This window comes from Xiphophorus couchianus, chromosome 3, assembly GCF_001444195.1.
Source record: "Xiphophorus couchianus chromosome 3, X_couchianus-1.0, whole genome shotgun sequence".
Lineage (NCBI taxonomy): Eukaryota > Metazoa > Chordata > Actinopteri > Cyprinodontiformes > Poeciliidae > Xiphophorus > Xiphophorus couchianus.
This window is the reverse complement of record NC_040230.1, coordinates 16623095-16648091: the sequence shown is the minus strand read 5'-3', so window position 1 is coordinate 16648091 and position 24997 is coordinate 16623095. Positions and strand designations below refer to the sequence as shown.

Genomic DNA, 24997 nt, shown 5'->3' with positions numbered 1-24997 from the left:
AAATTCTGTACATCAGCATACAGAACCAAAAATCAGTCTTAGAGAACACACAATGTGCTCATTTTGTAGATAAAAAAATATATATATATCAAAAAATAACTATTGCAATATACAAAGCAAGTAGTTTCGCACTAATATGGGAGTTCTAAGATAATATGAAAAAAATCTTTGGAAAAATCGATAATTGAACTACCCTAAAAGCATTAAAAACATTGTTCCGTTTTCTCAGATTACAGAAAATTTAAGTCCAAGTTTCTATACATTATCGATAAGCTACTAAGGATTTTTTATTTTTGACAAAGGTGTGATGTAACCAAAGTAGAACAAAAGTGTTTTTGAATTGTTCATTACTATTAATCAACAGAAGATAACAGAAAAACAGAAAAACCTTTAATGTCATAAGACAGGAAATCAGGTCTGATGTTTCTCCTGAGCTGAGCAATCATAATACTTTTAATTTTGCAGATGAGCCATGCAAAGTGATCCTCACTTTCATTCAGCACAGATGCTTGGGAATAATGCACCGTGTGATGTTACAGTATAAATGACACAAACACTACATCAGACTATAAAAACCTACTTTCTGAATTCACACATTTAATGATGTTCTGCAACTATTAAATGCACTTTGGAAACTTAAAATAGTTTAATAAGAGCCAAATACCAAACATGCTTTCTGTATAATCATGCATTTCTTTTTTTAACTTTCTTGCTCATTATTTTGGAGCAATGTATTCCCTGGTGTAGCTCTCTAACAGAGGACCAATTTACAGTGATCAGCTGATCTCATAAGCATGCACAACAGGGTAAAGGTCAGTTTGCTTTCAAGGAAATGCACAAAGATACAACTACAATAAATCCTACTCAGCTCCAATTAACCACTTCCTTTCTGCTCATCTTCAAGAATATGGTTTACAGATTTGAAATAGACATTCAAAAATTTGCTTTTCTACACAAACTGTTCAAAATAGCCCAGCAATCACAATTTTATTTTACAAAACACCCTGAGAGATATACTTTTAATCATCACAAATTTGATTTAAAAAATGGAAATAACTCTCTGGAGGCTCAAATATGTTGCTTAAATGAACCATTATGGACACATTTATTAACTATAGTGTAAGTAAAGAAAAATCCTATGTTTGATTGTATAACACCTATGCAACTAGAATAAACTCAAAAGGTTTGTACCTTTTGACATTTTTTGGCTTTTGTAAAATGGCAGTGAAATGTCCATGAAGTCCACCAAAAAGTGGAATAAATATATACATCTGTATTTAATCTGAAAATATGCAGGGTTGCACCAAGTATCCCTTCTACAGCATTATGATTGTCCATTTGGCAGTTTTGAAGCAGCAGCAGAGTAAAATGTGACATATTGGTGATATTTGGCACCATCCGAGTGGCAGCACTGTTAAAAAAATCAAAGTGCTTTGTGCTTCCAGTAGTCTGTACTAAATAAATTTCAACAGTTGGACCAGCAGCTTGGTCTTTGTTGTTCTGACTTACTGGCTAAACATTATTTTTCTTAGGGTTGAGGTAACAACTCCACAAACAGAGCAGCACAAGCAGGTATTGTTTTTATATTATTTCCTCCACTTCACATTTAGATTACATTAGTAATCCAAATCTACCAATCCTACATTTTTACTAGATGGAATATCATCTTTCAGTTATGTTTTCCTTCTTTGTGTTTCTTTGCTGCTCCACATGGTACAGCCCATCACATATGCACACCAGCAAGGTTTGGTATAATTTACACATGATGCAGTTTTTGGTTGTTGAGTCAATCCATCATGGCAGTACTTTTCTACCCCTAGGCAACAGCGTCTTCTCTGGTTTGATCTGTGAAGTTGAGCAGAGCTAGTCTCTAGACACTGGTCCTTTTACTATTCTGACCCTCCTCTCCAGGTAGAGCATCAGAGTCCTAATAATCTACAGAACTACTGGGCTCTGTGTCAGGATAAATTACTAGGAAACAAGCGGTGAGGAATCCAAGGAAGGAGCCGCCGGAGGCAACAACTGGAATGACACGTACACTATCGACAGCCTCAACTACAGATCCAAGAGCTGATGCAACCAAAATTTGACTGATGTAAACCTGAAAATAAAATAAAAACACAACATCACATGTCAAGAACTATAAGTGCAAAATCTTTATTTTAAATTCTGATCATTTTTAAGTGAAAGTAAAAACTATACTTGCCTGGCAGGTTAGTATAGCACAGTCTATACCAAAGCCTCTTCGAGTGTTGGCTGGACTATGGTTAATGTACTGAGAAAGAAAAAAAAAAAGGTCAATATTTATCTAAAGTCCTTACATTGTCTCCCTGCATGTCAGAAAATATACTTTAAAGTACGTTTATAAATCACTGAATGGCTTAGTACCAAGATACATTAAAGATCTGTTGTCATTGTATCAATATACATGACCACTTGGGTCTTATGATTAAAGTCTACTCTGCAACCCCAGAATCAAAACCAAACATGAAAGCAGCCTTCAGCATTTATGCTCCACTATACTGAAATAACCTTGCAGAAAACTGCAGAAATGCTGAAACACTGAGTTCCTTTAAATCAAGTGATAAAACCCAATTGTTTTGCAACTCATGCAGACATGCAGTCTGTTTTAACCTCTCACAGCAACATAATGACTTGCCTGTTGTTTTATTTTCTTTTTAATTGTGTAATTTGAATTGCTACGTTGCTGATACGTGCCATAGAAAAAAATTGCCTTGCCAATCTTTACAGAAAAATCTTGTTTTATTTTAAAACAAAAGTGAATCATAGAACTGCTTACAGCTAAAAAGATTTAGACATTTATGTATAAATTTTCGGTTGAATAATTGTTTTTAAAATGTAGAATCAAAACAATGTGTGGTGAACTTGTTTCTGATCTTACTTCTTTGATTTCATGGTACTGTCCAAGTAAAGCGTAGGGACAGTATGAGATACTCATGGAGATGATTCCCATGGTACTGATCATCACCATGGCAATGTAAACATTAGGGAATATTGCCATAATTGCAGTTCCTAAAGAAAGAAAAACACAATGTAACAAAGATGTCAGTTCCTAATAATAATGTAATGCAACCAAATTTAGGAAGACTTTACAAATGGGTTTAATACAAAATAAGTGAGAATGTCAACATGATTATTTCATGTGTCCCATTCCCTTTGAGAAGATATTAGATCATTCAATCATCAAAAACCATGTCAAACCAAACCCAATCAATGTCTAGTTCCCACTCAACAGTGGAATCTAATAAAGGTTATGCTAAGTAACTGTTACTAATAAGTGCAACAATTTATCTGTAATTGTTGCTGCAATTTTGACATAATGTTGTACTTAAAAAAGTGGATGCTCTCTAGTCCCACTCAGAACTTTAGCAAAAATTGAAGGATTTTGAATGAACACAAATACAAGTTTGACGCATCATATGAAACTATACTGCAGCCCATTTGACTTACCCATTGAGAATCCCAAAGTTCCCACAACATAGATGATCCTAATACTTAGATCAAATTTATCCAAAGACTTCTGAAGAATAGCTGGAACAGGGGAGAAGTTTTTGGTTATTCAACACATTAAAGGGACAACAAAGGAAGCTTAACTGTATTATCTGCAACTTCCTTTTGTGTAATTTGGTAACTTGCTCAGTGCTCAGTACTCTCAAGATGAAAAACAGGGTTGGTGTTTTACCAGAGCAGACAGCAGCAGTTGCAGCATACACCACCAACCCCCAGCACCCCATCTGTACTCCTCTGTGATAGTCTTGTAGCTCTGTGGAATTGCCTGGTGCCTGACGAAAGCCGGACACAGGTTTTAATGCAAGACAAAGAGACTAGATAGCTTGAATGGAACATAAATGAATAATAATAATAATAATATATGATGCACAATTTCAATATTCTATCTAAGAGAACAAAAAGACGTATGCATTTACCTTAGGATTCCCACGAAAAATGACCTGACCCATGAAGTCAGTGTAAAACACGGCTTCAGCTATAATGGAGAACCAGGTAAGGAGGTGACAAACACACAGTCTCCAGAGCTGCTTTGGCATCTGCAGAACAGGGAAATAAAAAGAGTGACAATTAGCCTAAAGCTTAAATCAGAGTTTTTACATTTTGTGAGCTCAAATTTTCATGACAATTTTTAAAGATTTAAAAACAAAACTTTAGTGTAAATCAATAAAAAGCATTACTGATGATCAGGCTTTAAATTCGGGACCTGTATAAATCAGAGATAACGGAACGGAAAGCCTAATAAATGGTGGAAAGCTAGTGATTAAATACATCAAAGAATGTACAAATGCAAGAATAGAATGAATGAACGAGCGAACGATCGATCTGTGAGCTCTTATTTCCTTTCCAGACTTTGAGCATACTAATCTCGATTCCATACCTTTCCAGACCCATTTTAAACACTGACTTCTCCACAAGACAGGTTCCTTTAATGCACAACCACAAGTTTCCCTCAAATTTTGTATAGGTAACCTTGTACTAAAGTACAACAGTACAAAGTTTAGTTCACCTTGAACATGGATAGCCAAAGAAGCTTCACAGTTGTACCCCTCTCCATTTCCCCAACACTGCTGGAGCCTTCAGATGAAAGGCTACTTGCAGACAGCTGCCTCTTTCTTCTGTGCACAGGTCCCCGGATGCCTCGCAGATCAGTCAGACTACGGGAGGTGGTGATTGGCCGAGGGCCCGTGAGTCTTGTGCGTCTCAGTCTATAGCGTTGTAATGCCACTCGACCATAGTATGAAAATGTAAAGGAGGGCTGAAGATTAAGAAAGAACCAGTGTCAATCATGGGAATCAAAGGGAAATTAGATATTGTAATAACTGTCATTATGTAATAATAAACTAAATTCCTTAAATAAAACAGAGAAAATAAATAAAATAAGTCTACCTGTCTGTAGAAGGTTGCTGGATGTTGCCGTGATGAGACTGAAGTGTTGCCAGTGCGGGTCCCTGGTTTGGTGGAGGTGTGGCCTTTACCTGTATTCAAGGCTTGAGAGGAAGGCAAACCAGCACTGGTGCCGTTAGCAGTTAGCTCATGCTAAAAGAAGAGAGAGATGCAGAGGTACCAATTAAAAATCCAAACAAATGTCACAGGTTTCTACACTTTGCAACGTTAGTTTTCTGTCTAGGCAGAGTCGTACATACTAAAGTTAAGTTCATAAAGACAATTTACAAGATTAGCTATGTTCTCAAACTGATTTTAAGTAAAAAAAAATAACATTTGTATTCACAGTGGATGATCTTACCCATCGTACGTGTGAATTCTCTGAGGCAGAACTGGCCTGAGGGACAAAAAGCTGGCCATTTGTTGGATCCTTTATTTGAGGCACATCTGTATTTGTAGGCTCTACAAACACTCCCCCATTAGTGTGAGAGGCGGGGTCATTAGTAGGAGATGACAACTTCATACCGGTGTCTGATGGCTTAAAGGCATTGTCCAGATCTTCTGGTATTAAAGGCACTTCAGGCAAGAAAATCTGCCTGTCTAGGTGAAGGTCAGAGTCTAACTCGATTGTAGCATCTGGCATGGCAAGAACTGAATCACTTTTACTCCGAACTCTGTCCACAGCTAGGAAATCCATTTCTGCTTCCTCAAGATGCATTTCTTTCTCCTCTTGGCAAGAGGCTGGTCCAAAAGCATCTTCCTCTGCAATTGCAATGAGACAAGGTCGTGTGCAGCCAGGCAGTTTTACAGACAACTGACTGGTAGACTCATCATCTTCTCCATCTTTCAGTTGGTTGGCTGAAGAAAAAGTCCTCTCAGGGATACTGAGCATATGCAATGTTACAGAAATAATAAAGATAACCCCAGCAAACAGGAACAAGACCTGTTCCTGTGACTTAAATGCTCTACCCAGAGCAGTGCCGGTCCAGTCAAGGCCTCCCAACATGTAGCCAACTGCTCCGCCAAGTCCTGGAAAACCAGAAAAAGCACAATAAAGATTCCTAAAATAAAAACGTGACTTAAATTCACACTAAGATTTGTTCATGCTGACATATTACATTATAAAGAAATTAAATATTCTACATAATCCTAATATTCAAAACCCTTGGCCTTGCAAAATTATTCAAACTAAGGCTGCAACTAATGACTATTTTAGTAATTGGTTATTCTATCGATTATTCTGACAATATATATCCTTATCAGTTAAGCTCTTTTATATTAGAAACCCATAAAAAATGCAAATAAACAAATAATTTATTTTCAAATAAGAAAATAAACATTTTATTGCCTAAAACTCATCAATTCCTTTAGTTAGCATTTGGTCAGTTGTATCAAAAGACATCTGCAGCTAAACAAATACTTCTAACATCAACAAGTGAAAAGCTCTGGTCTCTCGACTTATCAATACAAAGTTGGGCTAATCTATGACTAGTTTTTGTATTAACCCATTAATAATTGATAGCAACAGGTGCTTAGTTGATTGTTGAAAAATATTTTTATTTATTTATTTTGCAGAATTTAAACCTTGAGGAGTTTTGGGTAGAACACATTTTCAGACAAAGGTTTTATATCTTAATTACTGAGTGGGGTGTTCTTTCAGCAAATTTACCTTTTTGTGTCTGTATACTCCAATTAATAGTTGCTAAATTAGTTGACAATTATTTCAGTAATTGGTTAATCATGGGGGCTGCACTGTGGCACAGTCGGTTGCCTTGCAGCAAGAAGGTCCTGGGTTCGATTCCCAGCCCGGAATCTTTCTGCACGGAGTTTGCATGTTCTCCCTGTGCATGTGTGGGTTCTCTCCGGGTACTCCAGCTTCCTCCCACAGTCCAAAAACATGACTGTCAGGTTAACTAGTCTTTCTAAATTCTCCCTAGGTGTGAGTGTGTGTGTGCATGGTTGTCTGTCCCATCTGTCTCTGTGTTGCCCTGCGACAGACTGGCGACCTGTCTAGGGTGTATCCCGCCTCTTGCTCGGAACGTTAGCTGGAGATGGGCACCGGCACCCCTCCTGACCCCACTAGGGACAAGGGTGTAAGAAATAATACCAAATAAAGTGAAATGTAAACGTGTGAGGAATGCCTTACCAGCAGACAGGCCATGTATATTCAGAGCCATGTCTTGCTCATCAGTATCAGCAACGTCAAGAAGGTAAGCCCTGATTGGTCCCTCAGAGGCATCAGCGCAAAAGTCCAGCACCACAACACCAACAACAGTAAGAACAATACCAATTGGCTGCTGCTTGGTGTTTGGGATGTCACCAATAGAAAGGCCTGAAACAAAGAAAACAAAATATATACAAAGTGGATTAACCTGTAAGAACTGTAATCCTTGCAGAGGGGTGACTTCGTCTGAGACTCTGTCTTACCAATCAATGATCCATTTAAAAATAGTGCCACACCTATTAGCACTCCTGTACAAAGAGCCAGAATGAATGGTCTCCTCCGGCCCCATCGCAGAGTGCAGCGGTCACTGGCTGAGCCAATCAGCGGGGTTAACAGAAGACCCAGGATGGGACTGAGAAACCAGGTTAAACTGTAATATTGCTCAGGAAGACCTAGAAAACACAAAGTGAAGTCACTCAAATAAAACAGTTCAGATTATGCCCGAAATAATACTTTACAGTAGAATCATAAGGCTTAAATTTTATCTGTTGGAAAGATCTAATGTGAAACGTTAAGACATATGTTCATCTTCTTTAGACACTTCAAAGTGTTAAAGCATTACATTTAGATTCTGTATTCTGCTTCAGTCTGTAATATCACAATATTATAAATGTAAAAGGTTAACTGACAATACTAAGAGAGGAAAAACATACCCCATCCCCCCTCACCAAAAAAAAAGTCATTTATTTAAATAAATTGCCTTAAATAAAGCACAAAAACACAGTAAATAAAATTTAATACACCAGAAGAGTAGAACACGGTGAACCTGAAATGTGTTGTGTTACACATTCTTGGCATACCTGGACAGGGGAAACTGCCTTTGTTTCATTTCTGCTATGGTGGCAAAGTTGACATCCAACACCATGCTAAAGCCCCTCAGTGGGTACTACTGTTACATAACACAGAGGTGCAGCTTGGGAGACACGACGGAAACATCCAGTCTAATCCAATGACAACAAACTGCAAAATATTTTCCAGTATCTCCTGAGAACTGTTAATCATGAAGACTTGTGTAAAACTCAAAGCATTCAAACCCAACCACTCCAATGAAGAAAATGAACAAACACCACCAATATGGCCAACTGTGGGCCAAATTGGTTTAATGTCCTGACAATGTTAGAGGAATTTGGTCACAATTAGGTCGTTGAAATACCTAAAAAAAAAAAAAGATAGCTGCAACTTTTGTCAAAATAAGTTTAAAATAATTGCACCAACATTATACTGAAGCAGCTGTACTAAGCTACTTAAGCAGAGCGAGTCTAGTAACTTTACCCACTGCAAGATTGGACTTGTAGAAAAGTACCATGTGTGCTTTGCATCTTTCAAACCAGTTCAGTGGCCAAACTACATGAGTGCATGTTCTATGGGTAAATTAAACATTTTTCTTCTCAACTTCATAATACATACTCACTTAATACAGCAAGACAGGAGTGTGACTTTAAGAAAGACAGTATTGCTTACCTATCTGTAGAAGAACTGGTGTCACCAGAGCGGTTTCCATGGCGTAGCAAAACTCTCGTCCAAACATCACAGCAGCATGCATGACCCAGCGATATCGGGGAATCTGAACTGCTTTTCCCTCCTCCTCTTCATCCTCACTTTTATTATCTTTCATGACTCTGTTGGGCTTTCTGTCATCAGGAAGGTCCAGGGCCTTATGTTCCTCATCTTCTCCTCCCATTTCAATTTGGTCTGACTTCATTTGAACTGTTTGTGGTTAGTTTCACAACTTCCTTCAAATCCCAAGAACTCCACTCTTTTAGAGGAATCCAAAAGAATTTTTAAATGATAATACTAAAAATACACATGTCCATAGCACTACTCTTGCTCAGTTATTGAGTAGGAATAGTTTATTTTTCTAAAAATTACACATGTAGCATTAAGAAATACTGAGTTAAAAGAAATGAATCATCATTGTAATGGAATAAATATGCCATGAATAGTGATTAGACATGTAGCCATTACACTGATATAAAATCAGCAAAGATGGTTCTTAAGTCCAACTGCGAAGTGATGGAGACCCTAAAGGTCATTTGCACAAAAAAAAAAAGTAGTAATAATAATAAATAAATAAAAAACTTGAAAAGAAGTTGTATTCTTATTATTTCCAGTTGTTTTGCTTGTAGAAAACCAGGTAAAGAATTGGAGGGTTTCCAACTTTGTGTAGATCTACCTGGACAGGAAATGGCAGATGTCTGGAAAAAACAAAAGTCAGTTGAACCAGTGACAGGGGTCAACATATAACAGAAGATAATCTGTAAACACATTGTTTTTACACAACAATAGGTGAGTGCTGACCTTTTTAACACAAGTCCTTGCAAAAGCTTTTGTATTTCTGAACGTATTCACATTTTTTCCTGTAGCAATTATATCTTTCATTATATTTTAGTGGATTTTTTGGTGATGCACCAATACAATGTAGTACATCACGGAAGCAAAAGAAAAATATTTTTTACAATGAAACATTTGAGAAATGTGGAATGCATGTTTTTTTCTAATTCGATGCCCTAAATGAAATCCTGCAAGATCACTTCCAGACGTCACACAGTTAGTAAACATAGTCCAGATTTTATTCTCACAAATACAGCTGTTTCCTATATGCAAAACTGTCTTTGCAAATAAGAGTTGCAAACACTGAGGACAACATCCCTACAGTTTCTTCAGCAGGAACACGGGAGGTAGTCAGAGTTAATGGGAAGATGGATGAAATTAGATACAGGGCAATACTGAGAGAAATCTTCTTAAAGGCTGCATAAAACTTGAAACCGTGGGGGAGGTTCACCTTTCATCAGAAAAATGATGCTAATCTTACAATAAAAGGTACAATTATTTAGATATATCTTTGTTTGAATGACCCAGCGAGTCAAAATCAAAATCCAATTAAAAATCTGTGGCAAGACTTCATTCTAATACGACTGCTCTTAAGTTGTCTTGTACAGAAGAACGAGCAAAAAACTCTATTTCTAGACTACCAAAGCTAATGGAGAAGAAAATACATTTAAGTGCGCAGTTGCAACATGTGGTAATGTTCGAAGGGTGTGACTACTTTTGGAAGCGACTGTCCCTGAAAGCATCAGTGTGTTCTAAGTATTTTTATATTTTTGGCTTCCATAATCGGAAATAAGAACTCCTCTGAGGTTTAGAAAAATGTAGCCCTGCTCTAAAATAGATGACATAAAATATGATGCAAATCAATTTTAGGAAAGAACTGGATATAGCCAAAAGTTCAAGCTTTTTTCCCATGCATAAACTTGAGATTGTCTTTCTACAGACTGTAAACTCAAACAAAAGGCATCAAACCATAAACCTGATATATGAAGCACAAGATTAACCCTCTGATGCATAAGTGGGTCCTTTTGGACCCGGTGAAGTCATCTTTTTACAATATCTTTGAAATGAAAAGTTTTCAACACTCTTTTCAAGTGATGAAAAGTTTTCATCACTTCATAACATGTATTGCTCAAAAAACATGTTATTGATATTATGCAATTACAATTTTTAATTTACCTTTTACATATCTTAAGAAATATCATGTTTTATATTACTACCCCTTTCTACTATAAGTGCATCCAAAATGACCCGCATTCATTTCCTAAGGAATTTAATGGGACTCTTTGTTTATTACCAACTGTGACTGTCAGGAACACATTTTTTGTGAACCATACACACTGAGTCCTAAGTGCCAGCCCTGAATAATAATATTTTACAAAGCAAGAACTTTTACATATAATTATTATCTTTATTTTTTACCTCACAAATGTGCGTGTGTGTCAATCATCAATATTGTGACAGTGTTATTGTCACAAATCAACCTATCAGCCTTCATCAAAGTTAGCTAACACCAGTTATCTAACCAAGCTAGCTAACATTACTGACTATACTTTATTGTCCATATGTATTATTTGTGTGTGCATGTCTGTGTGTCGCTGTGTGTGTCTGACACCCTGGATGAGAAAACCAAAAGAGAGAGAATGTGTTGAATGGCATGCAAAACCTGTTGATCAATGTGTTCAAGGTTCTTTCTTTTATCATCTCAATAAATGAAATAAAAATTCATAGCTATATAAATAAATGCATAAATAAATGAGCTGAAAAAGTATAGAGTGCCTTCTCCGGGTCAGGGAGGATATCCTGCCCAAAGTGGAGCAGGAGATCGACAGGCGGATTGGCGCAGCGTCTGCAGTGAAGCGGGCGTCTGCAGTGAAGCGGGCGCTGTACTAGTCTGTCATGGTGAAGAGAGAGAATAGTCAAAAAGCAAAGCTCTTGATATACCGGTCGATCTAAGTTCCTACCCTCATCTATGGTCATGAGTTTGGGTCATGTCCGAAAGAACGAGGTCACGGATACAAGCGGCTGAAATTAGTTTTCCCCGTACTGTGTCTGGGCTCTCTCTGAGAGAGAGGGTGAGAAGCTCAGATATCCAGGAGGGACTCCGAGTAGGACCTCTGCTCCTTCATGTCGAGAGGAGCCAGTTGAGGTGGCTCGGGCATCGGGTTAGGATGCCTCCTGGACGCCTCTCTGGTGAGGTGTTCTAGGCACATCCCACCAGGAGGAGGCCCAGGGGAAGACCCAGGACACGCTGGAGGGACTATGTTTCTCAGCTGGTCTGGGAACGCCTTGGGATTCCCCCGGAGGAGCTGGAACAAGTGGCTGGGGAGAGGGAAGTCTGGGCCTACCTTCTGAAGCTGCTACCTCTGTGACCCGACCCCGGATAAAAGGAAGAAGATGAATGAATCAATGGATGGATTGGTGAATGGATGGCTGAATGGATAGATAAATAAATGCACATACATACATACACACACTCACATGCCTGATACACATAGAACAATAGAATACAGACAGTAATGTTAGCTATCTTTGTTAGCTAGCTAGTTTCAAGAAACATGCTCTTTATATTCACCCCCATCCCTCTCCCCCCACACACACACACAACCCCTCACACATAATAGGCGCTGACATTGTTCCAACATTGCTCTTGTAAAATTGCTGTTGTTGTCACTTCGTTTTAAAAATGTTATACAAATTGTCACAAATTTTCCACAAATTGTTCTAAAAATGCTTTAAAAAAAGTGAAAAATGAAAATATTTCAAACATGAAATAATTCTTGTGTGAAATAAAACACAGCAGAAAGTATTATACAACACATTATTTTTGAATCAAAATGACAAAAATAGCATAAAAGCACATTGATTCTAACACGGGTCCAAAAAGACCCACTCGTGCAAGACTGTATAGTCAATATGTTATGCATCAGAGGATTAAGAAACAAAAAATAAAACGTACTATAACACTGTCCATTACGTAAGTGTTCACTGTTTAAATTGATTTATCTCAATGCTATCACGTACCTGGAAGGGCAGTGCAGGTTTAGCTTTGAGGATAGTGAGCTTAAAGCATTTCTATTCTTTTGTGGCGGATACAATGTATATATTTCACACCCGGATGTTTCTGCTGACTTCCACACTTTAATCATTCCCTTTCACTGTGTGTCAATGTTTAAACTTTTCCACTACAGATGTGCGACATTCCAGTAGTTATTTTGCTGCGTGTAGAAACGAAACTCGTGTCCGTAAATATAACATACACATATCTTATAGAGAGCTCCTCCAGGTAAAAAAAAAAAAAAAAAAACTGTCTAAAAGTTTCCTTTCAAAGGGAATGTACTAGTTAGGAGCGCTTCATAAACTTGTCAAGACTTGTTTTGCTGGGGGAAAAGCCTTAGAAAACTTTACTTGTAACTCCTGCCTCTCACCCCAAGTACACACAATGAGTTTGTAGAGGTTTTCTTTTTACTCTTTGCTGTGTTTACATGGAAACAGGTAAAAACACCTCTCCGTAGGGACGCTGACGTTAACCCTACCTTGGCTTGCTAACGTTACCTTGGCGAGCTAAGCTGGCTAAAATATATCTCGACTGCAAGCGTTTAACGACTTAACACCAAAAGACTCTTTCCTGTGAAACCACAAAAAGATAGAACATACCTGGGAATTTCTTCTTTTTTTTTTACAGCATAGAACTATTGCAGCATTTTGAATTTCTTTCCGCAAATGTGCCCATAAAAACGTCAAAATCGGGCTAGCGTCATGGCTAAGCTTCTCCAGCGAATTCACTGACTGTCTGATACACGCGCTCCACTCATCTATTTTATTGGTTTCCACAGTAACAAAGAGGGGGTGTGGACAACGGTGTTCACCGTGACGTCAAGATATTATAAATAAGCAAACTATTAAATTACTTACGATATGTTTTAATCTTTGAATTGCTCTTTTGTAACAAAATATGTTTGAGTTTGACCATATAAAAGTTTACCGATATGGAGAAGAGTCTGTTTTGAGTAATACTTTTATTTTTGTGGATTTTTTTTTTTTTTGCAGAAATTTAGTTTAACAAGTTCCTTTGTAGCAAAAATGTGACCCTGTCAACATGATACTTTATTTCGCCAATATTTTTGTATCTATTCCATTACCTTTGCCGCAGAATAATCAGGTGGAGGAAAGACACTCACACATCCCTCTTCCCCAGCAATAATTTCCAGGTTTAAATATATTGAAATGATAGCAAAAAAGTTGCAGTAGATTTTTGGGGTTCACATCCATGACACAAATGTCCATCCTTTTTAAGGTGCTGTACTCTCTAAGTATGTGTTCAAGCTACTTAGAGATCCCTGGTTATAAGATCTTCTTATAACCAGGCTCTTGTTATAATGAGTGTATGCTCAACAACAACAAAATTATGCACATCATTACACCACACACCACTGAAATGTTGATAAAAGTCAGGTTAGATCCATGCATTCATGATGTGTATTTCAAATTCTGACCCCACCATCTGATTGTTGCAGCTGAAATCAAGACTCATTCAACCAGGCAATACTTTCGTAATCTAGTTTTATCTGATTTTGTGCTGAGCCTGTGTGAATTTCAACCTCAGTTTCCTGTTCTTAACCTACAAGGGTGAAAACCTGGTGTAGCCCTTCTGCTTCGGGGTGTTGAGATGGTATTTCATAAAAAGATGTAGATTGAAATGTATGGTTCTCATCTGACTTCTGACGTCATCAAGGTGTTTTCATCCACACATCTGAAGAACACTGTATAGCACACTGTACATTTTCTCTTTTTTGGATCTTTCTCCAGCACATCAGCAGTTTTTTTAAGTACTCAGAACAAGTCATCTGGCACCAACTACCATGTCACATTCAAAGTCACTTAGTTGCCTCTTGCCCATAATCTGATGTTCTATTTGAACAACAGTCTTCACGTCTAGATAGTTAAATACATTGAGTTTCTGCCATGTGCTTGACTGAGTTGCTATTTGTGTTAATATGAAATTGAACTGGTGAAACTTATAAAGTGGCAAATAATATGATTTAAACAGCACACATTATTCCATAATATGTTTAAATAATCTGCTAAATTTAATTGTTTTATGAAACCATACAAAATGTCCTTCATATTTTTGTATAGACCAATATTTCTTTACTGTAAGAAGTCAATCTAAGGACTCTAAAAATTAATGATCAGTACATAAAAGAGTGCAACTTATCTTAATGTCATTCATCACCATTTTCACAAGAGCAGTTTTTTATGTCATCTTTACAATTTTTAAAATCAGTTGCATAACAGATGTCAATTTAATCTGTTATGCAGATTAAATTGCATAACAGATTAAACTGTTACAGATGTACTAAATTTATTGCTAAACTGTAAATCTTATTCAAGATTGAGGGACATTTTCATTGTACAATTACTGTGTAAATAGCTATGTAAGGGCAAGAGTAGGGATTTTTTTTAAAACTTATTTTGGAAGCATTGGTAAAAGCATTAGCCTACAAGGCAAATACACTTTTATTTTTAAATGCAATCAGGTCAATACATTTTATTATATCTGAAGAAGCTTCAATGAGACTTCATTGTATATCCTTTAACTCATTCAAGCAATGATACAAAGGTCCTTTATTAGTCTTCTGAGAAGCAACATCACCAGATGAAAACAGAGTGATGATGATGGCTCTGCATGATGAAAGTTGGTTGCAAACAAAATCTGTCTCTTGTCATTGCCCATAATTAGTCACACCCACATATATTTCTTTTTGCTGTAGAGCTCATATTAAAAACTTATATCTTGACTATAAGTGAAGATACACGGTCGTTACACGGGAAAGCATATTTTAATGATCAGATGTTTTAAGAAACTATTTATCTCTGTCAAATGTAAAACCAAGCACCTCTTGCTAGCACAGTTTCATTGAGTATGATTGTTATCCAAAATGTCTCTCAGTCGTATGCTGGGAATCCTGGTCATCATGATCCTGTTATTGGTGATGGCGCTAACTGTTCCCCCAGAGGCCTTGGAGCTGTGCTGCATACTGACAATGTCACCACTGGTCTGCTCTGGCTCGGCACGACGGAAAATGTGTTTCATTGTAGCCTGGGGACAATAACAGTGGTAAATAATTTAGTGACTAACTAAGTGCATGATTGACCGATGGGTAAACAAATCATGATTTAAAGGAAGGATAGACGTGTGGCAGAGAGCACAGATTTCAAGGCGGATATAGTAATGAAGAAGAGTGGCTAGACAGAACCTTGAGACTCACCTTAAAATTATTTGTTACAAAGCAGTAGACAACTGGATCCATACAGCTGTTCATGCTACTTAGAGTGACGGTTAAGTGGTACACGATCACTTGATGGGGCATGTCAGGGTAGAAATACAATAAAACCTACAATAAAAAAAAAATACAAATCCACTCAGCTCTGGTCACAAGCTGTCATATTTTAAGCACAGGCAACCTGTTGCAGAGACAGACACATTTTTGTTGCCAACTTTAAGAATCCAATGTATTTATAGCCCCATATCTTGTCACTATTTCACATTTAATTTAAAGATATATACTGTTTGTCCATATTATAGTGGGTGTGTAAATAGTGTTGAATTGGAGGTGTCTGTAGAAATACAGATTTTTCTTATTGTCTTAACTGAACATGTTTCAGGTTTTGTTAGAATTGCCAAAATAAACTCGACTCACCAGACCAGTCAGTGAGATAATTCTCAATTTGATGCTTTTTTGGATTTGTTCACAAATAAATCTCAGAAAATAATAACCAGTTGTTTGTAATTGTTTTTAAGTTCAGCTAATTAAACTTGGAAAGAGGATAAGATTTTGACTCTGTTGTATTCTGTAAAAATGGGTCTGATGCTAAATTGTCAAAAGTGACGTAATATAAATAGCAGAATGAATGTATGGCTATGAATGAATGAATGGATGGATGATTGGATGGATGGGCAGATAGATGGGTGGATGTATATCTTACTCACTTGTCTGATGTGGAAGGGAGTGAAGCAGACTGTGAAGATGATCAGCACAGTAGTCAGCAGCTGGACTGCTCTTCTCCTCCGCTTCCTTTAGAAACATAATCTGAAATGTGATAAGCTGAAGTCGATACAATCAGGGATTTTCCAAAGCTTCAGAAGTAAGTTAATTCTCTTATATTTTTCACTTGTTTTGGTTAATGCATGTCAACTGGTAGCAAAAAGTTCCGATTTTCTCTATTCTTCTGCTTGCCTTTTACCTGCTCTGCTGCATGAGTCGGTGGTCTGTCAGGGCCCACATAATGCGAAGAGTGAACACCACAATGACGATGAGGGGTAAAAAGAACTCAGTGATTGTGAGGAAGAGGAGCTTTGAGATGCAGCAGCCTGTGTGCTGGAATGCAGTGGAGAGAAAGGAGTATGTGACCACGATGGCAAACAGCCAGACGGTAACGCAGACCAGCTTGGCTACGCTGGAGTTCCTCCAACGACGTGAAGCTTCAACCTGTAAAGACACGGGAAAGCAAGACATTTAAACATCTAGGTTTAAGATCTCCAGGTTGAAGCACTGATATTTAGAAAACCTACTGAGACAAATGATTGGCAATAACTCACCTGCACAATGGCAAGGTAACGGTCGACACATATGCAGGTTAAAAATAAGATGCTGCAGTACATGTTTACAAAGTAGCTGAATATGTGCATGTAGGAGCAGGTGAGGCAAGCTCCACCGCTGTAGTAGAGCAAGATGCGGGTTGGCAGAGATAGATTCACCAAGAGGTCCGTCACTGCCAGGTTGATGGTGTAGATCACTGAGGTGGTCTTCTGTTTTGTACGGTAACAAAAAACGTAAAGTGCAACTGTGTTGAGCACCATGCCCATCTGGAAAAACAACGGAGGAGATACAGTGCCTTGAAAAACACCCTGGAACTTTTTCAGTATATGTAAGTGCAAACTCAGTTTATTTTAAAGGTATTTTATATTGCACACCAATGTAAAGTGAATGCAAATGTGGCAAAACATGAAAATGTTCAAGGTGTGCAATTTTTTGCAAAGCAGTGGAAATAAGGAAGATTTCATAAACATTATGAAAACGAGCCAGTAAAGAAGCTTTGTGAAAACCTACCAGGAATATGACAGAGTTTATGACGATCAGTGCAATCCAGAGGCCATAGAAATCATTGTACAGTCCTTCGTCTAAATGGGCCAGTCTTTCAAGATATGCTCCCATGCCACTCCTGTTAGCTGGGGTGTTTGTTATAGGCAGGGTGGAAAATGAGGTGTTGATAGAAAGGCAGGATTCAGTATTATTGTAGTTCATCATGTTGGCGGTGACCCACATTAACCGTGTAAAAACAGGGTTAAGTTGATAATGGAGATACTGGCAACTCAGACAAAAAGTGGCACTGTAAGAGAGAAGAACACACATTAAAACACACATTAAAATATCAACATGCATGTCTTTTTATACAATTTCAATCATTTTCTAATATTCCTCTAAGTAGTGGACCCAAAGTCTCAGTTGTTACTCACCATTGTTGTGTTACGTTTTCCCCTCATCTTCAAGCATGACAGTAAAAACTTCAAACACTTACAACAAAAGTAATTACCGTAAGCTGATTTTTTATCCTGAAATTGTTGCTCTTTCAATGAAACTGTTCCCTACAGCATTGTTTGCTTGTTTTGATTAAAATTCAACAGGGAGTCTTGAAGGTTTAGGTTCACACTTGCTCTGTATCCAGCATTACTTAATTATTGCTAAATTGCAAAAAATACAAAAATAAATCTTAATGTGCAAAGCTGGTAGAGTTAAACCCCCATAAGGCTTACAATTGTAGGTGATTCTGCTGTGTATTGGCTCAGTAAGGCTGAACACAAATATGAGATATGAGATTGCTCTTGTCAATTTTTTTATCTGTAAAAACACATTGTAATCATTGTCTGGTTTTCCTTCGACTTCACAATTTGAATCTATCGTATAGAAACCAAATTTAACAAGTTTGTAGTTTTAATGTGAAAAATGAGAAAAAAAATCAAGAGCTTTGAATACTTTTGCAAGCCACTTTTGCGAGCTTTGAATACTTTTGATTTTGAATTCAGTATCTGAAGATGCAGATCAGAGCAGGAATAGCTTTTTCTACATACCTCTGCCTTGACGTGTCCTCTCTCTGTTTGACCTCAGCATGCTTGTTGTTGTTGGCACAACCGCACTGACAGAACCACTTTAAAACCAATATCTGAGCTATTTGGTGCAACTATTTATAAAATAAATATACCATTTACTGCCAGTAGAAATACTCTCTCATGGGCCATTGGCATGTGCATTTCCATTTTCTCATCAGAAAGACAAACAGTATATTCTTTAACTCATATGAAAAAAAACCCTGATTATTAAATTTGTGTAGTTTTTATCTCACTTACAGTGACTCATAAACACCTACTTCTGCAACTCTGTAAGGGTTGTGAATCTCAAGTTGGACTGTGTGTGTTTATTTTCCTTGAGGAAAGATGGCAAATGGTTCTCACAGCTGAAATAAACTAAATGCAATTGAGTAGAAATTGTTTTTGTGTTGACAGGGTATTTATAGCTTCCTGGTTTGTGCGATATAATTTGATTAGCTAAGCTGTTAGTTTGTAATAATTCAGTGGAAAGAGTCATTGATGTGGCTTGTGCAACTTCCAGAACAATTTTACTATCAACATAAAACGTCTTCGTGATTCCAATTATGTCAGACAATATTTTATAAAGTCAGAGTACAGAATAAATCATCCAACAATAATAATGATGGCTTATTTAAAGCAAGACAAAAGGGGCATCTTATGTCAACATGCAACATAAACACATTTAGCAGTTTCAGTTTGATGATAAAATCCCTGAAATTCTAGTCATCAATTTCAAATAGAAAGACATTCTAGCAGAAAATCTGCCATGACATGAAAAAATAAACACAACATTTTGTATTAATTCTAATTTCTCTAAGAATAACAAAATCCCAGGAGAAGGCCAGCATGTCACGTGTTCCTGCATGACTAATGTGGTTTAATTGCTCGTGTGAATCAAAGAGAGGGCAGAGTGTGATTAGCTTTTGTATTCTCATTACACAATAATCAGCAAAATATCACCAGCTGATGGTTTACTCAGACTAATGAGAATAATATGCTCAACTGAGGGTGAGCCATGAATAATGTGATTCATTGTCAGGATGAAAACGAGCCCAGCTACCGTACATTAGCACCAATGAAGGAAATGAATGGGACTCTTACAGTAACATCTTCTGAAGTCTGGCCTTTATCTTATAATGCCGAGAAGAGGAGCATCGTCGAAAGAAAGCTAGGAGAAGTCCTGCTTGCAGTTTGCTAAAGACATGTTGGGGGGACAGTTATCATGAGGAAGATGGACATTCTTTGAAATGATGCTGAAGAACATTGTGGTGTTAGCATCACACTACAGGAATGTATCTCTTCAAAATAGAGTTATGAATGATAAAGTAGTTTAGATCAAAGCATATTCATGAGTTCAGATCTAAATCCAGTTTAATATCTGTGAACTTGAACACTGATGTACACAGATGCTCTTCTTCCAAACTTACTTGGTGTCAGTTATTTTGTAAGGAAGAATAGGTGAAAAAAAAATAGTCTCGCCATACAGTCCACACAATTATGAAGTACTTTATGCTGGTTTACCACAAAATATCAAATAATAAAATATTGAACTTTGTGATTGTTATGTCAAGAAATATAAAAAGGTTTGAGGGGCGTGAGTATTCATTCAAGTTGCTGTAGATAAGCTATGGTATAAGTAGTGACTTTATTTATGTGATTATATATTGATGCAACAATTAAATTTCATATGGGGCCTAAACCAAACTCTTCAGATACATTTTGTCTGCTCTACAATCTGTTACATATATAACCTGAGAAACATAATTGGCTAGTTCTTTTATAGAGAAGCACAGACCTGTTGCAAAATACCCAATAAAAAGGTCAAGATACCTCTCCACTCTTCACAATGACATTGTGGGAAGGCACAAATCGGGAAAGGGTATGAACTTATTTCTAAAGGACTGAGTGTTCCCACAGGAGCCTGGCAGTCTGAAAAACAATTTGACTTTCCAGCTGAGTTGAGTAGCTTAGGAAGGAGGTCCTGGGACACAGAGAAATGGCAAACAACTGCAAAAAACAAAGGCTATACAGAGATGAGTGACAAGCAAAGAAAAGGTTTGCAGCTCTCCATTATTTTGGCCTTTCAAAGAAGATTAGTGAAACACAGGAAATTCTGAGTAAATGACAAATAATAGCTCATTTTGAGAATTGAATACAGTTGTGAGATCACAAAAACAGATAAATAAAAGATCTATGAAACCAGAAATGGTCATTTATCTAATTTCACTGAGTTTGTGATAGTAGCAAGACCACATAAAAATGCTGAAGTTTAAATGTTTGTTATTGTTTGCATTTGCAAAACCAACTGGTGGTCTATGAACATTTTAGAGTTTGTGTTAGTAATTTTGAACCTGGGGGGAACAAAAATTTGATTCGAACTACATAGATCAGGTTATACTGCACATATTGCATCCTTAATTGTAGGTAATTGTCAAATGATACTGAGAGGAAAACAAAAGGCCTAGAGGCAGATTGAAAACAACATTGTCCAAATAAACTCCAGCAGTGTGGGAGTCCTGTTTGGATGATTGTACTAACTGCCTGAGAGACAGAAAAATACTGAGAGGAAGACAAACAAAGGGTGAGATGGTGGCACAGAAATCTCACGCTGATCTAATGTATTCCGATTATTGCTTCAACAAGACGCTTTCAGGTAAACTGAACATTTCCTTTCTGTGATTTATATTTAACATCCAACTTGTCACTGGGTAAATTTCCTGTTAAAAAACACAATGCAACTTTCATACTTAATGAGATCATCCATGTTGATGTTAACTTACCAGGGGTTTTTAAAAACGACGGACTACCTATGGGCTCTTCAAAACTTTGTCCTAATAAAGTTGTCCTTTCCTCGAAAGCCAAAAATCCTTCCTCAATGTCCAAGGAAGCACCATTCTCAGTTCAACACCAATCATGTCTTAAATAGCTCAGCCTTTCAGACTGAATTTGACATCAAGTCAAACAACTTATCAGGATTTTGACTCATCCTGCAAGGAGGCAATAAAAAGTATCTCCCCATAAAAATCAAGCATAAAGAAATATAATTTCTATTTTCTTACATGGTCATCTCTTACTGTATCCCTTCTTAGCAAATAAAAATTCCCAATATGCTTCTGCCGTAGATTCTTGATTTGAGTCTCACTCATTTTACTGCTATTTTCTGCTTTTCCTCTGTTCCCTCTTGTTTTAGCATCATTTTTAGTCTCTGGTCTCTCTCAGTGTCCCTGCCTTCCCACTTTTCTTCCTCAAATTCTGAAGCAGCCCTCTGTTTGGTGCTCAGACAGGAAGTCTCTGTAGTGTTTATATTCTGAATAGACATGTTGACAATGCACACACACACAATGTAAGAGTAACCCTTGTTGGAGCATAGCTTTACAAAGAACAATAAATGATGTCATAGTTTAAAAAAAGCAGACTGAAAACACACAAAGATGAACGTATAAAAAAAAATTGTTCATAGTCGACAGCAGGTTTTTTTCTTTTGCTTTATTGGCATTTCCAATTAAGTATGATTAATTTTTGTAGGGAATATATTTTAGGTATTGTATAAAAGACACTTGTAATTTGAGTCAAAAACACCAGAGCAACAATTCGTGCAGTTTTGCACAAGTACTTTTTTAGAGAACAGGGCTAAAATTATATAACACTCTCGGTGTGTTTATTTCAATCTCTGGTAAGTTGATCTTTGGTTGAAGTAGTAAAAGCTGACACTAATAAAACTACAAATATCTTACTGGATAGGGCAAAAAGGTGTAGGCTGTGGTGCCACACTTATTGGAATCCCTGGCAGTTCTTGTTCATTAAAAAGGATTTAAATATTTTTATGAAAAATGTAAGAGCTTACACTTGACAAGTCCTGTATAACTAAGAAAACACACAGTGTATGCCAAGCTAGAAAGAAATGTGTTTTCATAAGAAACTGCCAACTTTTGTGAATGTGTCCATGTCTACAGTCAGAGTAATAATTAAAACTTTTAATCTGTAACTGTGGAAATGAGGTTGGATGAGGACCAGTGTTTATCACTCCACTACACAAAATGATGCGGATTTTAATGAAGGCTCACTGATAAAGAACAGTGGCGACCTTTTTCTGATATTATTCAACTGCAGTAAAGGTCACATTTATTTTAAAGCCTTTTACACATTTTATTTCTAGTCTGTTGTGACTATAGCTAACAACTACAATAAAAAGATTAACATTCAATGCAATGTTTTTCATAAACGCTTAAAATTAGCCCTAACAAGCAGTTTTAAACCATGTTTTTCCCTTAGTCACTCAGGTTTGTTAAAAGTGCTGGCCCAGCTGAAGTGTCTGCTTCCTAATAAGACTACAGAGACAGTTTGCTATAATGCAAAAAAAAAAAAAAAACCTTAGCAAAGAATTTAATATTGGATTGATTTTAGTATAAAAATAAATGTAAGGTATTTAAATCTGAAATGCAAGTGAAGCAACTGGTTTGCAAGATATTTTATGTTTACATGGGCGCTATATATATACAGTATATATATATATATAAAATGTAAAACTTTTACATTGCCACGGTAAATAGTCCCTGAACCAATGATCCATCCATCTTGAGAAATGAGACGGATTTGTGTGTCCCGGTTTCCTGGCAAGAGGATCATCATTACTCATAACCTGTCAGCGTTTCTGGGAAAGATCCGGAATAACAGATGTCTGAAGAAGATCCATGGATCAACCTGTTACCCAGGATGGGGACAAAAAGAAAGACAGGGACAGACACAGAACAAAGATAGGGAAACATGCCTGCTTATATGTCTTAATACAGATATTTAAAGATGGACATTTACCTCAGATGTTTGTGTTTTTTACTAGAATGAGTGGACAGAATAAGAGAGAAGAGTGGCTATCCTGGCTTTTTTCCTCAGTTATTTTGGCAGTAAGAAGACTGATGAACCGAGTACTTGTTCAGGTAACATTCACTCTCTTAAAAATCAAAAAGAATGCCCCTTTTGGCAGAAAAGAAACGTGAGCCATCACATCACATGACTTTCCCAGTGGAGATGAGATTTTTTCATTTATATCTACCGTATCAGTACTCAGATTTTTAACAAGAAACCAGTCTGTGCATTGTGCATCTTCCAAAGTCATGTCTCTTACATCGGTGAACTGATCGTTATTAACGACTGTTTAACATTTCATAAAGCACACAAATGTCTGATGACACTTTGTGGCTTCTCACAAGAGTTGCTGTTTAATTCTCTGTCAACCTGACAAAGTGCAGGTTTGCAGCTCTGTCCTCAGCCCTCTGAATAACTAAATCAGCAGCAGAATGTGAGCTGATTTTGTGGCCCTCCAACACAGGGAGATGAAATTGTTTGTCACTGTTTATATTTAAACCTGTAAGCTGCCAAATCACAGAGAATGTCTTACTTATATCAAACTTGTGAACTGGCAGCTATTTCGTCTAAAGATAGTGAGGTTTTCATTTATTTGACTCACTCAGTAACTATAAATATTATCTCACCATAAATAACATTTACCATTTTGTCACTTGACAACAATGTGCTTCATTAGAAACACAAAGTAAAATTTTAAATAGTAAAATTTTACTTTTTTTTTTTTTTAAACCGAATGTGCTGCATGTATTTTTTTTATTTAAAAACCCAAGTCAATAAAATGTACAAAAACCTTTCCTTGCAGAGAATTACAATTGTTAGTCTGTAGGAATATGAATCTAATACTTTTTCCAGCTTCTGACCGTCATTTTTTACTAAATATTTAAAGCTCTGTCTGACTGGGAGAGAAATGTAACGGAACAACTATTTTCAAGTCTTTCAACAGATTCTCATTTGGATTTGGGTTTGCACTTTGGCTAGAACATTCAGTAATATGTTCAGTAATATTGATATACTTTGATTTAAACCACTCTATTGCAGCTCTGGCTGGGTGGGTGGTTGTCGTCCAGGAAGGTGAACATCTACACAGGCTGAATCCTTTTGCAGCTTTTAATATAAAAAAACCTTTTTGATGAATCCGAGGTCCAAAGAAGTTTAACAAAATACTTGAACTGCTTTCCTGGCATGCAATCAAGCTTTAGAGTCCTGGTGATTTCCTAATTGTTTGGCTCAGGAAGTCGAACACTGACGGGTCTTTTATGTCTCTAAAAAAACAACAGGAAGTATTTTCTTGTTTTGTCTGTAAAAAACTGTGTAGTACTTTTACGACTGTTTTTTTCTGGAAATTCAAAACCCATTGAACACCTTCACTTTCATATGTGCTTTTGCATTTCCTTTTTTTAAAAAAAAAAAAGCTATGAAAAATATGTTTACAGTTCAGTAACTGTACAAATGGTCAAACCTGTTCCTTACAAATTACATTACATAACCACTATGTGGATAAAAATACAACAATTTAA

At 36.9% G+C, this 24997-nt stretch overlaps 2 protein-coding genes across 3 annotated transcripts; both read right to left on the bottom strand.

Annotated features, from left to right (window-relative positions):
- Positions 1–330: 330 nt before the first annotated feature.
- On the bottom strand, positions 331–13281 carry LOC114142070 (solute carrier family 45 member 4-like). 2 transcript variants are annotated; one of them, XM_028013126.1, is made up of 13 exons: positions 13124–13281; positions 8600–9333; positions 7342–7530; positions 7061–7246; positions 5276–5943; positions 4918–5067; positions 4538–4786; positions 3948–4067; positions 3704–3803; positions 3472–3552; positions 2903–3033; positions 2207–2275; positions 331–2101 (listed from the first exon to the last, which is right to left on the bottom strand). In XM_028013126.1, the coding sequence occupies exons 2-13, from the start codon at positions 8838–8840 to the stop codon at positions 1928–1930; spliced, it is 2358 nt and encodes a 785-aa protein (XP_027868927.1). In that variant the 5' UTR covers positions 8841–9333; positions 13124–13281; the 3' UTR covers positions 331–1927. The 2 variants fall into 2 exon arrangements, with proteins under 2 accessions (XP_027868927.1, XP_027868928.1); XM_028013127.1 differs by lacking the exon at positions 13124–13281 and having other exon boundaries at positions 8600–10602.
- Positions 13282–14954: 1673 nt separating this feature from the next.
- Positions 14955–24902, bottom strand: gpr20 (G protein-coupled receptor 20). Its single transcript, XM_028012634.1, has 6 exons — positions 17581–24902; positions 17070–17336; positions 16715–16959; positions 16461–16545; positions 15739–15864; positions 14955–15569 (listed from the first exon to the last, which is right to left on the bottom strand). The coding sequence occupies exons 1-6, from the start codon at positions 17911–17913 to the stop codon at positions 15384–15386; spliced, it is 1242 nt and encodes a 413-aa protein (XP_027868435.1). The 5' UTR covers positions 17914–24902; the 3' UTR covers positions 14955–15383.
- Between the last annotated feature and the right edge of the window lie 95 nt (positions 24903–24997).